Source organism: Balaenoptera acutorostrata, chromosome 5, assembly GCF_949987535.1.
Source record: "Balaenoptera acutorostrata chromosome 5, mBalAcu1.1, whole genome shotgun sequence".
NCBI lineage: Eukaryota > Metazoa > Chordata > Mammalia > Artiodactyla > Balaenopteridae > Balaenoptera > Balaenoptera acutorostrata.
In genome coordinates this window covers 69,597,895-69,612,021 of record NC_080068.1, presented here as the reverse complement: position 1 = coordinate 69,612,021, position 14,127 = coordinate 69,597,895, and the positions used below count along the sequence as shown (strand labels likewise).

Sequence of the window (14,127 nt, the reverse complement as noted above, 5' to 3'; positions counted from 1 at the left end):
CATGTCCAGCTTTAGAGGGTTCAATATACATTTTTAAAATTTAATTAGTGCCAGTTACATGACTCAAACATAGACTAAGCATTTGGGGCCTCTCAATGTCACAGTAACTTCAGATTCTTCCTCTAGGAAATGAATAAAATGCCAAGATTTGTATCACACTTAAATTTTCAGAGAGCTTAATTTTTCCATTATTATAGAAATTTTAAAATATTATTTAAGACGCTCAAGAGTGGAAGTCAACCTGAACCCAGTTATTTTTCCCTGTCCAACTGCTAATCTAGCCAAGAGCAATGGGGTCTAGTCTGGCCAGAGAATGGTTTATTTCCCAATGCCTTCTTTTCTAAAGAGGGTATAGGAACAAGAAATTGGAGACATGGGCTCTAGTGGTCCCATCCTCCATTAGTTCCTTGTGTGATCTGAGGCAACTTCCAAAAATGTGGTGCTATTTTACCAAGCTAAAAACTCAGAGTTGGTCCAACCAACACCCAAATATCTTTGAAGCTCAGTATTTGAGATCCTAAATTCAGCCAATTGTTTCAAAGGCTAAACTTTTATAGTTAACAGCACCGGAAAACTAGCAGTCCTGTATGACCCTGTGGATCATATGTGAATGTATGTGCCAGTATCATCATTATAAGGCATATAACATCTTCACTTGCCTCTACTTATAAGGAATAAAGTGAGAAGCAAGAATTGAGGCATCTTCACAAGAGCTCAGTCATACTGTAGTAGGGCTTAAAGATAAAAACACAGAGCCTTCTCTACATTTCACAAACAGGATATTTTGGGGTTGTGCACAGTGTCCCTTTGTGTTGAGATAGGGTTACTGGATTCTTGGAATTAGTATATTCAAAAACTCACCTCCTGGGACGTCCCTGGTGGCAAAGTGGTTAAGAATCCGCCTGCCAGTGCAGGGGACACGGGTTCGAGCACTGGTCCAGGAAGATACCACATGCCACGGAGCAACTAAGCCCATGCACCACAACTACTGAGCCTGCACTCTAGAGACTGTGCTCCACAACAAGAGAAGCCACCGCAATGAGAAGCCCGCACACTGCAACAAAGAGTAGCCCCTGCTTGCTACAACTAGAGAAAGCCCACGTGCAGCAACAAAGACCCAACACAGCCAAAAATAAAAATTAATTAATTTTAAAAAAACTACACAATACACAAATCTTAATTAAAAAAAAAAAAAACCTCACCTCCTTTCTGATTCCCCATGACTCCTTCTTAAGAATATTTATGACCGTCTTTCATTATTTTGAGATGTTTCAGTATTTGATGACATTTCTGTCTTCTAAGAACAGAATATTTCATTATTGCTCCTGATGTTTCCTTCTATGTAGAAGGACAACAATTAGCATAACATTTCTGAACTTGCCTCACCTCCTTCAATCACTTTTCCCCTGGGTTGTCAGGTTCTACTCACTCTGCCTAGGATAGGTTCTGCCCTTGGAAAGAGGGAAAAAGACTTGCTCTGGTCCACTCCTGATGCTGAGTGGGTAAACCTTCCAACCCAAGAATTTGGTGTTAGGAATCTCACTTGCCCATAGATGTAAGCCACATTCTTTAATGTTCACTGTATCCACCATAAAACTGGTATTTTTGCCTCTGCCTGCCAACTCTTTATTTCATATTCAATTTAGAATCTGGATGGTTAAAGGAGTGTTAGTTATTAGTTACTATCTAATACTACCATTTCTAACACTACCTATGGTTGGCTCATATCAGTCAAATCTAGTACAAAGGGGATGTATTAAAGTAGATAATACATACTAGTCAAAAGGCTGTTTCAGTTTGCCATATACCAGGTAGGACTTTGGGGGGATGGAGGCAGGAGAATAATAAGGCAGTACTAATACAAGTTTATTCAGTAAGTAGTTTTCACCACACAGTAATTTTAGATAAGAGAGTCACATAGCATTCATTATATTGCCCCTAACAAATCTTCTCCTACACTCCCTCTTTCTGTGAATGGATTCTGAAATTGCCCAGGCTAGAATACTTGGCATGTCTTCAAATTCTTCTTGATCTTCTACCATTATATCAGTCACCAATCTATTAATTCTCTCACTTAAATACTCAACTACTCCTTTCTTCATCCTTCCTATTACTGGCTTGGTATAAATTCACATCATTTCTTACCTAGATATTTTAATAATCTCCTGATCAATAGTCTCCTAGCCTCCAGTATTTCTTGCTTTTATCTCAAGAAGCCCATTGCTCTTAGGCTGGGCTCCTCTATAGATGCATGGGAGGGTTGAATTTTATGAGAAATATTTTAAGTCTATGCTTTTATCTAGATAATCCATAACTTTGACCAGTTGCTCAAAAAAAAAGTTCCTTAATTTCAAAACAGTTAAGAATCACTGGAAAAAAAAAAAAGAATCACTGCACACCACATAGTATGACTTAGTTGAGCCAACAGCTATCAATGTTATTCCTCTCTACACACTTTAAGGATACAGCCCAACTGATGAACAAATTAACAAACTGTGCTACATCCATACACCTGAATATTACTCATTAATAAAAAGGAGTGAACTACTGATAGAAGCTACAACATGGATGAATCTAAACCGCATTATGCTAAGTGAAAGAGGCCACTCAAAAGGCTATATACTATATGATTGCACTTATATGACATTCTGGAAAAGATAAAACTCTAGGGACAGGAAATGGTTCCATGGTTGCCAGATATGAGAGTAAGAGGAGAGACTGCCTACAAGGGGCACAAAGGGAATTTTTTGGAGTGATGGCACTCCTCTTATATCTTGATTGTGGTGGGTGGTTGCATGACTATATGTTGTTTGACAAAACTACACACTATACAGCATGAATGTTACTATATGTAAATTATACTTTAATAAACTTGACTATAAAAAAAGCAAGCAAAACAACAACAAAAAACCTATCCATCCCCCCTCAGTTCCCACTTTGGAATCAATAAATCCATCCATCACATCATCCACCAGAGAACTCATTCAACAGAAAATCTGTACATGCACTTTGCCTGCCTAAAAACTTATTATGGCTCCTCACCAAGCATGAAATTTAAAGCCTTTGGAACATGGCCCCAGTCTCCTTCCTCATCATCTTTATCACCCTTCCCTCCTGATCTCTTACCTCTCCCTCAGTCATTCATCCCAACCTTAAGCCCTACTAAAAAATTACCTAAAAAGAATTCCCAGAACAACCTATGCTCCTTCTTACATGTTTGCACACGTAGGGAGCTTTTAAAAGAATACTGGTTCCAGCCTCTGTCCAGACCACTTTGAAAAATCAGACTTTCTGGGTGGTTCGAATGTGAGAACCACTGGTCTAGAAATGGCCACCCCTTAAGAGAATATCTGTACCTAAACCCTATGAAGGCATGTATCATTCATACGTGAATTTGCTAAGCTTTGTGCTTCCTCATAGACTATGAGTTCCTCGTAGACAAGAGTCTTGACTGTTTGATCTTTATGTCTGCACTTCTCAAACTTTACAGCACATTCAGATCACCTGAGGATCTTGTTAAAATTCTGATTCTTAAGCCTGGGGTGAAGCCTGGGATTCTGCATTTTTAATTCGCTTCCAGTTGGGCTTGAGGCTGCCAGTCTCCAGGACACACTGAATAGGGAGGTTTTATGTCACTATCACCTAGCACAGAGCCTGCATATAAAAGTTGCTCAATAAACATTTATGAAATGAATCAAAATCATCCATGTCATTCTTTACACTCCCCTAAGTAACCAAAATTGTAGTGATCTTGCAGGATCATACAGAAAGACTCTTTCACTTACTGCACTTCATTTTTTTTTTTTCTCTAGGTATGACAGAATACAGTTCTTGACAAATGGTTAATTCTAACCAACTCTCACTTACTTTAGTGGCAGATAACAGGTCAGGTAGTAAAATTCTTCTGGGTTACATGTATGGCAAATTACTCTTGTACTTATGTTCTTCGTCTTATACTTAGGGGGAAAACATACATTTAAAAGAATAAAACATTAAATCATTTTAAAGGCATATAATTAATTAATAAAAGTATTAATAAACATATTCCCCATTATGTACCAGGCAGTGTTCTAGGAGCTAGACATGTTAACTTATTTTACCCTCTCAGTCTTCTGGTGGGTACTATTATCCTCATTTCACAGATCAGGAAACTGACTTACGACTAGGGAGGGGCAGAGCTAAGGCTACTGTAACTAGCCACTCATGCCTATTACACAACCTAGATAGTGGTAGCAGTTACCATATATTGAGGATCTACTGCAATCCCCTTACTCCTTGCATATATCATCCTGTATAATGTAAATCTGAGCATGTCACATCACAGCTCAAAACTCTCCAACTTTCCCATCATAATTTGGTTTTTACTCTAAGTCTTCACTTTGCCCTACAATGAATTCCTTCTGCCTATCTCTCCAACATTACCTCCTATCACCGCCCTCCTTGCTTGCAGGGCAAGGCGAAGGAAGCCACACAAGCCTCCTCAAACATGTCAAGCATATTCCCACCTCAGGTCCTTTGCACTTGCCATTCCCTGGGTCTTATATGTTCAATACCAAGGCTGTCATATGGCCTGCTTCCTCTCTCTTGTCAATCTCTGCTCAAATGTCGCATCCTCAGAGAGGTCTTCCCTAGCTATGCTATCTAAAATGGAAACCCGGGCTTCCCTGGTGGCGCACTGGTTAAGAATCTGCCTGCCAACGCAGGGGACACAGGTTCGAGCCCTGGTCCAGGAAGATCCCACACGCCGCGGAGCGACTAAGCCTGTGCGTCACAACTACTGAGCCTGAGCTCTAGAGCCTGCGAGCCACAACTACTGAGCCCACGAGCCACAACTACTGATGCCTGCATGCCTAGAGCCCGTGCTCTGCAACAAGAGAAGCCACTGCAATGAGAAGCCTGCACACCGCAACGAAGAGTAGCCCCAGCTCGACGCAACTAGAGAAAGCCCACGCACAGCAACGAAGAGTAGCCCCAGCTCCACGCAACTAGAGAAAGCCCACGCACAGCAACGAAGACCCAACACAGCCAAAAATAAATAAAATAAATTTTTTAAAAGCTTAAAAAATAATAAAATAAAATGGAAACCCTATCACTTTTTAATCTACTATCTACTGTTTTAGTTATATAATGGATGGATGGATGGATGGATGGATGATTTCATATGTTTCCAACAGCACTTTAAGGTCACTCTTTTCCCCTGTTTACAAATGAGAAAACCCTCAAAAGGCTCAATGAGAATCAAACAGCAAGTAAGTCACTAAGCTAAGACTTGAAGTTATTATACTGGTCTGGATCTAACACCTGCAATCTAGTCAGAGCCTTAAATGGCTTCTCAATTGTTCCTCATACCTATGCTCATTTTAAACAGTATCCTCTGAACCCTAAAATAAAGATATTAGTTGGTTATTTTGCATTTTGTGGAAAATCAGATTGGAGGAGATGGGGGAGGAAAGAATAAGTCACTTTTTTGAATACTAAGGCAGCACCAGCGTCCAACAACTGTGTTTAGTCTCGGAAGCTGCTAGCTTCTAGAGGCCATATCAACATCATCTCTACTAACCAGGACGATGATAGGCTCACATATGAGAGAGATTATGAGCACAGGCTCTAGAGCAAGCTGCCAAGGTTCAAACCCTGGCTCTCATTTACTAGCTGTGTGATCTTGGGTAAGTTAGTTAACTCCTATATGTCTCCGTTTCCTCATCTGTGAAATGGGGATAATTATAAAAGAATTATTATGAAAATTAAAGGAGTTTATATATGTAGAGTGCTGAGAAAAGTACTATGCTCTCAAATGTTAGCCACTATTAATAGTCTCAAATTTCAAGACTTTAACAAAATAATATACAATCACACCTTAAAGCAAATATAAATGCACAAGTATACCATAATCCCAGGATTAAGAACCACCCATTGGATTGGGGGTTAACCTTTAACTGACTAAATTTAATTTAAAAGTTTACATGAAACTAAAATTCAGAAGAATTGAACCAAGAAAGGAAATTTAATTCCCAGAGTTACCGCCACCTCCTATCTTTTGATCTTGAACTTGTAGACTATCAACAAAGCTCTCTAGTCGATCTCAAGAGCCAGAAAAGAATGGAAAGAAAACCAGACTCGAACTTTTCGAGATTCATAAATCACGTCTACCTTTTTTTTTTTAATAAATTTATTTATTTTATGATTTTATTTTATTTATTTATTGTTTCTGGCCGCGTTGGGTCTTTGTTGCTGCGCGCGGGTTTTTCTCTGGTTGCGGCGAGTGGGGGCTACTCATTGCAGTGGCTTCTCGTTGCGGAGCACGGGCTCTAGGCATGCGGGCTTCAGTGGCTGTGGCATGTGGACTCAGTAGTTGTGGCTCGCGGGCTCTAGAGCGCGGGCTCAGCAGTTGTGGCGCATGGGCCCAGTTGCTCCGCCGCATGTGGGATCCTCCCGGACCAGGGATCGAACCCGTGTCCCCCGCACTGACAGGCGGTCTCTCAACCACTGCACCACCAGGGAAGCCCACGTCTACCTTTTTAATTGTCCCTTGAAACAAATTAGAAGCCAGAACAGTCCGTAGAATGCTGTATTTAAATCCCTATGCAAACATGCCTGAAGCACTCTGCAGAGACACAAGTTTCTGTGTGGTCTAGACATGGTAGAAGTATGCCAAAATCATAGCAACAGACACTGGTGGCCATTTACTTCTCAAACAATTGCAACAAACTTTCTCTACTTTCTCTCTATTTTTCAGCCCTGAGAGCTTATCAACTGCTTCAAGGGAGCAAGGAGCTTGTCTGTCTTGTTCACCACTGTTTCCCTAGACCTGGAACAATGCTTGGCACATAGTAGGCACTCAATAAATGTTTACTGAAAAAAAAAACCCAACTATTAGACAAAGTGATATTACTTTCAGCAAAGATGATGACAAAAAGAGAAATTTCTCAGAATTGTAAGCATGATATTAACACTGCCGAATATTTATGAACTATTGGAGGTTATTTTTGGTAGTGTCAGTTTTACATCCAAGAAGAATATATACATAAGCATATAAATCTTCTAATGGTAAATTATCAAAAATGGCATCTAAAACATTTAACAACAAATAACAAATTAATATACTAGGTATATAAATTAACATCTAAATAAAAAACTAAACATGTATTTCCCTTTGGTCGCTATATTAAAACTGCTGTCACATAATTTAAATTGAAATTCAAACCATTCAAGTCATTCCGATAATTTCCAATTACCTTTTGATTTTTAGAAACTGTTGGTGTAATCATCTATATGCTATAGCTATTCCTGGCTAAACAATGCCCCACATTCTGTCTAAACCACAATCTGATGCAAGAAACCACACTGGTATATGTATAGCTGATTCACTTTGCTGTACAGCAGAAACTAGCATAGCATTTTAAATCAACTGTACTCTACTAAAAATTTTTTTAAAAAAAAAGAAAAGAAAAGAAAGGAAACCACGTCAAATTCTTGTAACAACAAGTCATGAGCTCCCCAGCTCCTTATGCTTGTTGCAACCAGGAAAGATCAGTAAAAAAATTGAGCATGGTGATCGGGTATATTCCTGGACACCAGAGCCTGGATCAAGGTTGGAAAGCACCCGTGCCAAAAATAATGCCACCAACACCACCTACCCTACCACCCCATCCAATTTTGGGCCACTCTGGAGCAGAGGAGAAGTGCTGCATCTCTACAACCATCACTACCAGCATGAGCTCCCTCTGCTGCCTCACACCCTCAGCACCCCTGGGGGTCAGGTGCATCCACACCAGAATGCTCCTAAGCCCTATCACTCACCTCCACCAGGCAACAGTAACAGGTAACTCTCAACAAGTAGAGAATTTCCCTTTACTGGCTAGTACAGAAGTACTTTAGTATTTAAAAAACAGGTTTGACAATACAGCTATGTACCAACTGAAAACCAGCCCTGAGGATTACCAATATGGAATAATAACACGGTTGAAACATTTTTGAAATAATTGAACCATTAAACTGACCATCTGGAAGATAGTTTGGAGGGTTATCCAAAAGGTATCCATTAAAAAAACTTTAATTTATAAGTTATTAGGACATAGTAACAAACTTGTTCCAATTAGTATCTATCCTCCAAAATCTACCCTCCACCAGCCAGATATAATTTTGATCCCTTGTGAAGGAGAGAATGTCATAATTTAAAAATGGGAAGTAGACCATGGACCTTTTCTTGGCTACACTATGCCAAAGCTGACTGGTTTCAGAGGGGACCACAAATCAAACTTGTTCCATGCACCAGTAAAGAGGTAAATATGTTGGGCCCCAGGGACACCCCTTTATGCCACCCACTCTGGCTTCCCTTTATCTCCTATCCCACCAGGCCACTGCTGCTGCCACCCACCACCCCATGCAGGCACCTCTCCCCACTCAGGAGATCTCACCCAACTTGAGCTCCCTCACCCAGGCCTGGTAGTGCTCTCCTCCCTGCATGGACACCTTTCTTGCTTAGCCCCACCTAGATGCTTTTCCACTGAATTATTCAGTAAAGTAGGAAGGAAGCAGAGTCCTTATAATTTTAAATGTACTTGGGAAATACCTCAAGGAACTTCTGGGAGGTTCACTCTCATTGCTTTATCATCAGCTTGCATAGTTATCTTGGCATTCTATTGAAAACAATACTTTCATGGTTCCTCCTAAGCCCTGGACAAAGTAAATGAATTTTTCCTTCTCTTTACCTGTTGCCTTGAATCTACCCAGAGAAACCTCCCATTTGCTCCCTTTGAACAATGCCCCTTTTAACATTAACTATTCTTTTACATGGTCTCATCTACCTAAAATGTCTTCTCCCACACCAGTTTGTTTAATGAGTACCTTCACCTATTTAAAGCACACCCTGGAAGCCCACCTACTGGCAGAAGGATCCTAAACAAATACAAAGAAAGTGAGCACTTAACTCTGACAATTCAGAAAACAAAAGATGCTGACCTCGGACACTAATAGAAATACTGGAGCAATCCTGTCACATCTGGCCTACGACTTAATGTTTCTGCTTTTCTTTTTTCCAGTAAAGAACAACTTCAGAGCCTCAATTTTTTATTCTTGAAATGATAAATAATACTTAACTCACCTAATTTGTTGAGAAGAACAAATAAGGTAATGTGGAAGTGATTTTAATCCATTAAATAATCACATAAATATGATTAGTTAATATTATTATTTCCTTTCTCAAATACTACTGTGGGCCCAAATTATCAAATTTTAGAATATTCAGAAAATGTGTGCCCAGCTGCATTTGTGAATGACTAGTGATGCAACTTAGGAATCTCAGAAGTAGTTTCAATCAGAAAAAGTAAGTATATTAACCTCAATGAAAGTCTAGTTGGCAGCAACCTTTAATTCACCTGTTCATTCATCCATTCATTCAATAAATATTTACTGAATACCCACTATTTTCAAGGCACTCTTCTGAGTGCTAGTTAATAAACAGTAAACGGGGCTTCCCTGGTGGCGCAGTGGTTGAGAATTTGCCTGCCAATGCAGGGGACACGGGTTCAAGCCCTGGTCTGGGAAGATCCCACATGCCACGGAGCAACTGGGCCCGTGAGCCACAATTACTGAGCCTGCTCGTCTGAAGCCTGTGCTCCACAACAAGAAAGTCCGCGATGGTGAGAGGCCCGCGCACCGCGATGAAGAGTGGCCCCCGCCTGCCACAACTAGAGAAAGCCCTCGCACAGAAACGAAGACCCAACACAGCCATAAATAAATAAACAAACAAATAAATAAATAAATAAAAGGCAAGTAACTTTAAAAATAAAAAAATAAAAAAAATAAACAGTAAACAAAATAGAGCCCCTCCCTTCAGGAGCTTCCATTCAAATGGGAGGAGACAGGCAACTGACAATCAATTCACATGTTAGGTAGTGGTAAAGACTATAACAAATAAAGTAGGGTAAGGGGTTAGAGAGTGTCTAAAGAAAGTGGTCAGGGAAGGCTTGTCTGAGGAGGAGACATGTGAGTGGAGATTCGAAGGAAGTGAGCGACAAAACCATGTAGACACCTGAAGGAAGAGCATTCCAAGCTGAGCTGCACAAGAACATCAAAGGGCCTGGGGCTGGGACATACTTGGCATGTTGAGAAATGGCAAGGTGACCAGCATGCCAGGAGAGCAGTGTGTGGGGGGAGATCAGTAAGGGATGAGGTGGGATAGGTACACACAGGCAGATGATGTATGGCCTTGCAAACTGTGCTAAGGAACTTAGATTTGATAGTGGGTGTGATGGGAGGGTTGTGAGCAAGCAAATAACATGTCGTCAATTTTATGTTTTGATGGGATTACACAAGAAACTGCATGATCTGTATATCTTCTGTACTTCTTTAATATTTGTATTTTTTTAACTATTTGCATCCTCTACTCTGTTGTGATAAATGCTGCTTTGAGACTGAGTAAAATGGATTCTGATAATTGAATATTGGATTTGGTGACATGGAGGCCACCAGTGATCTTGACAAAGGAAGTTTCTGAGGAGTACTGAGGGGCAAACAGCCTAATTGAGGTCAAGAGAAAACTGAAGCAGATGATTGTAGAGATAGCAAGTACAGACAAATTTCTAACTTTGCTAAAAATGGAGCAAAAATGAAACTGAAGTTGGAGGAGACTGAGGGGTCAAGAAAGGAGATATTCCATTCTGTGTGTATGTTGATGGGGAAAATCTAGTAGAAAAGACTTTTTAAAAAAATGATGATCTAGGAAAGGGGAGGGTATTTGAAAGAAGTAAACCTATGAGAGAAGTGAAAAAGGAAAAGATCTAGTCTGCAAAGGAGGAAAAGTTGGCACTAGATAGTAGCAGGGACAGTACATCTCCTTTTAATATAAAGGAAGGAAAGAAAAATATGTGGGGTACAGAGGTAAAAAGGTAGGTAGACTTAGTGATAAGAAGATACAGAAGTTTTCTGATGGCTTATATAAAAGCAAGAAAGCTGAGGGGGTGAACATGGGGAGGGAAATCTGGAGGCTTGAAGAGAGAGAAAGTATAAAATAATTGTGCTGAATGGCAACTTTGTCTTCCTAGTGCCCTTATTTTCTAAATCATTCTTGACTACTTCATATTGTAAGCTTTTAGAGGACAAGAAGCTACACTTACCTTGTTTTTTCTGTATTTAGAAGAGTCATATACAAGGAAGAGACACATAATATGTAAAGGAGTAGTTGCTATGATGCTGGATGGCCAGGACATTAAAGTTTGCCTAACTGGAGTCTTTGGGGGGGGGGGGGGACACAAAAATATGTGACCTTGATTAATTATGAAACAATATGTCACATTTTGGGCAAAAAGAAATAGAAGCATAAGCAGTATATACCACGCACTCAAAAACTCAAGAAGCATATACTCACTCATCAGGTGTTTTTAATCCTCTAAGAGTTCAGGGGTGTTAGTTACAATGATTACTTTTATTTAAATCACACTGACAGGCTGAGCACCTGGTTACTCCAGCCACATAATTAAGCTTACATCTCAGTATTACCACTTAGCTTACTTTCTATTTTATGACCTGAAAATGAATCTTATAAGGTCAAAAATTCAAATGCACCTGTTGTGGTTTTTTAACTTCATTCCACATGTTTTTTAACCTACTGAAGGGAATCCTTACCAATGTCAGTTTCCTGATTATTCTCCCTGAACTTGGGTGTGGCCAGCCTACACTACCAGCAGCATTACATCTACCTAATTAGAGAACAATAAAGTTGACCTTTGAAAATAAATGCACATGTCAAATATCAGAAAACGTTTTCTCTTCACCTATTTTAAGGGTAACATTTGTTACTTATGTGTATAAATATTATTACAATTTGGGATTACCCAATCTTCAATAGAATGAGAGCTAAGAATAAATAAACGTTTGAAAATATTTTCACCAGAAAATGAGGCTAAATACAATTGTAGATATTTTCTACAATTCTGTTTAGCCTCATTTTCTGGTGAAATTTAAGTTCAGCCTCATCTGTTAACACTCATGTAAAGAAACTTGAAAGTCAACTGTCTGTAATATTTTCGTGTTTTGTGGTACAGGTTACCTCCACTTGTTCACCTGTTAATACTTCTCCAACAACTTAAAGCTTTCTTATGAAGGATTGTTGTGAATACTGATATCTGCACATTTCTAAAAGGTTCCCAGGTGGAGGACAGCTCTCCTCCATGTCAGCATAAGTCTGGTTTTCCAATCTCTGGGCTAGATGCAGTTGTTCTTGTTTAAAAGGGCAGTGCACGTTGAGGATGTATTTACCCAAGACAGCATTTAACAAATTGATTTTAATTGCTGATTTGCTTGTCTGTATCCCCCCCCCAGACGATAAACTGTGGGATCAGGGACTGTGTCCATCTAGTTCTTCTCTGACTCCTCAACTTGACACATAGTAAGAGATCAATAAAATATATGTTGAATCAATGAAAGTCCCAGCACTTTGGAAAGCGGTTATGAAGCCTTCCACAGCAAACGCCACTTACCTGTGAGATCCAGAGTTCTGTCCACAAAGACCACTGATGCCCTGCCTGTGGCGGTCTTCCTCCTGTTCTTGGCGGGAGCAAAATTGGCCAGATCTGCAGCGATGATCCGACTGAGGGAACCTACAGCAAAACACTCCTCCCGTACCCCTAAATGCTCACACAGGGAACTGAGGCCGGACACCAGGCACCTAATCGTCAGCAGCAGCTCAGGGGTTAGGGTAGTGGCATCCACCTCAGCCAGGTTTCCCAGCCTCCTCTTGTCCGGTCGGGCACGGTTGAGGATATGCACATCCTGGGGTAATAGTGGGAAAAGGGAAGCAAAAGCTGGAGTCAAGGCAAGGTGGGGAGCGGCAGATGCGAGTAACAACGGGACGTGCAGCACCTCAGCCGTGTAGTTCATGTTGCCCATCCACTCACACAGTTTCTCCTCCAGTTGCTCGAACACTGGCTGCTGCCCTTCCAGCTCAGCCGCCGCCGGCGGCGGCACGTGATTAGCCGTGAGGTGGACTGCGTGATTCACAGCCGTGACCACCACACAATACTGGAAGTGACTGCGGCAGATGATGTCCCGTAGGGTCTCCACGGTCCGGCCTTTCAGCAGGCAACTCAACACAAACACCGCTTTGGGCTGCTCGGCTCCGCCACCAACTGCGGCAGGCTCGAACTCCCGCAGGTAACACGCAGAGTTCCCCACCGCCTCCAGCAGCCGTGAGGACCCGCAGCCCCAGTGCAGGCTCTCGGCGCAGGCGGCGTCCAGGTAGACCACGGCCCGTTTCACTTTGGCCAGAACCTGCTCCCAGGCTTGCTGGGTGAAGGACAGCACGCCTGGGGTGCTCATAGTGGGGATTCGCAGACTCAGGGCACCGAGCGCAGGAACTTCTCTCAGAACTCACAGCTTCCGGGAATTGGGCTCCGGGAGACCTTGACAGTCAACACAGTACACGTGGGATGGCCTCCGATTCATCCAGTGTGGGCGCATGGTAATGACGTCACGGAGCGTGATTGGCTAGCGGGGAGACGTCGCGGAAGAATGGTGAGGGCTGGGAATAAACGGGCGGGGCTCCGAGGCTCCCGGGTGCCTCGAAAGTTCGGGGAAGTGGGAAGGAGCTGCCTAAGAAAGAGCTGAGGGATTTTCTTTTCGTCTCCCTCTCTGCTCGGATTATCTTCGCTGCTCCTTGAGAAATCTCAGGAATGATAAAACCTAATTCTAAATATGATATTTTCCTTGGATCTGAACGCATCTCTTTAAAAGTGATGTGTTGCCAGCAAAACTAAGAGCAGCCAGAGAAGATAAAAACAACCAACTGCTGTGTGATGTTTCATAGTTTATACATTACTATCACATACATTATTGGACACAAACCTCTAACAGACATAACGGTTTCGCTTTCACTTTCTCCGTCTTCCTTCCCTCATCTCATTGGCACTAAATCTTGATCCACTTCAGAAATATAGAATCCAGCCCTTTCTCCTCATCCATCCTTCCTCTCACTGCCTTAATCCACCGTCTTCGGTCAACTGAACAATAGCAGTGACCCTTCCCCCCCCATCATTTCCCAGTTTTCCATCTCTTCTCCCTTCCATTCAGTTTGCTTCCTAGTAAGCTAAGCTTGTTCAACCATTTTTCTGCTTAAAATCCTCTCCTGGC

General features: G+C 41.4%; 1 protein-coding gene across 4 annotated transcripts in view; it reads right to left on the bottom strand.

Annotated features, from left to right (window-relative positions):
- Positions 1-13,435, bottom strand: part of SCFD2 (sec1 family domain containing 2) — a 409,841-nt gene extending 396,406 nt beyond the window's left edge. For all 4 annotated transcript variants that reach the window (XM_007180800.3, XM_007180802.3, XM_057547228.1 and 1 more), the window contains exon 1: positions 12,480-13,435. In XM_007180800.3, the coding sequence (XP_007180862.2) occupies positions 12,480-13,317 (838 nt within the window). In that variant the 5' untranslated portion in view covers positions 13,318-13,435. The remainder of the gene's footprint in view (positions 1-12,479) is intronic.
- Between the last annotated feature and the right edge of the window lie 692 nt (positions 13,436-14,127).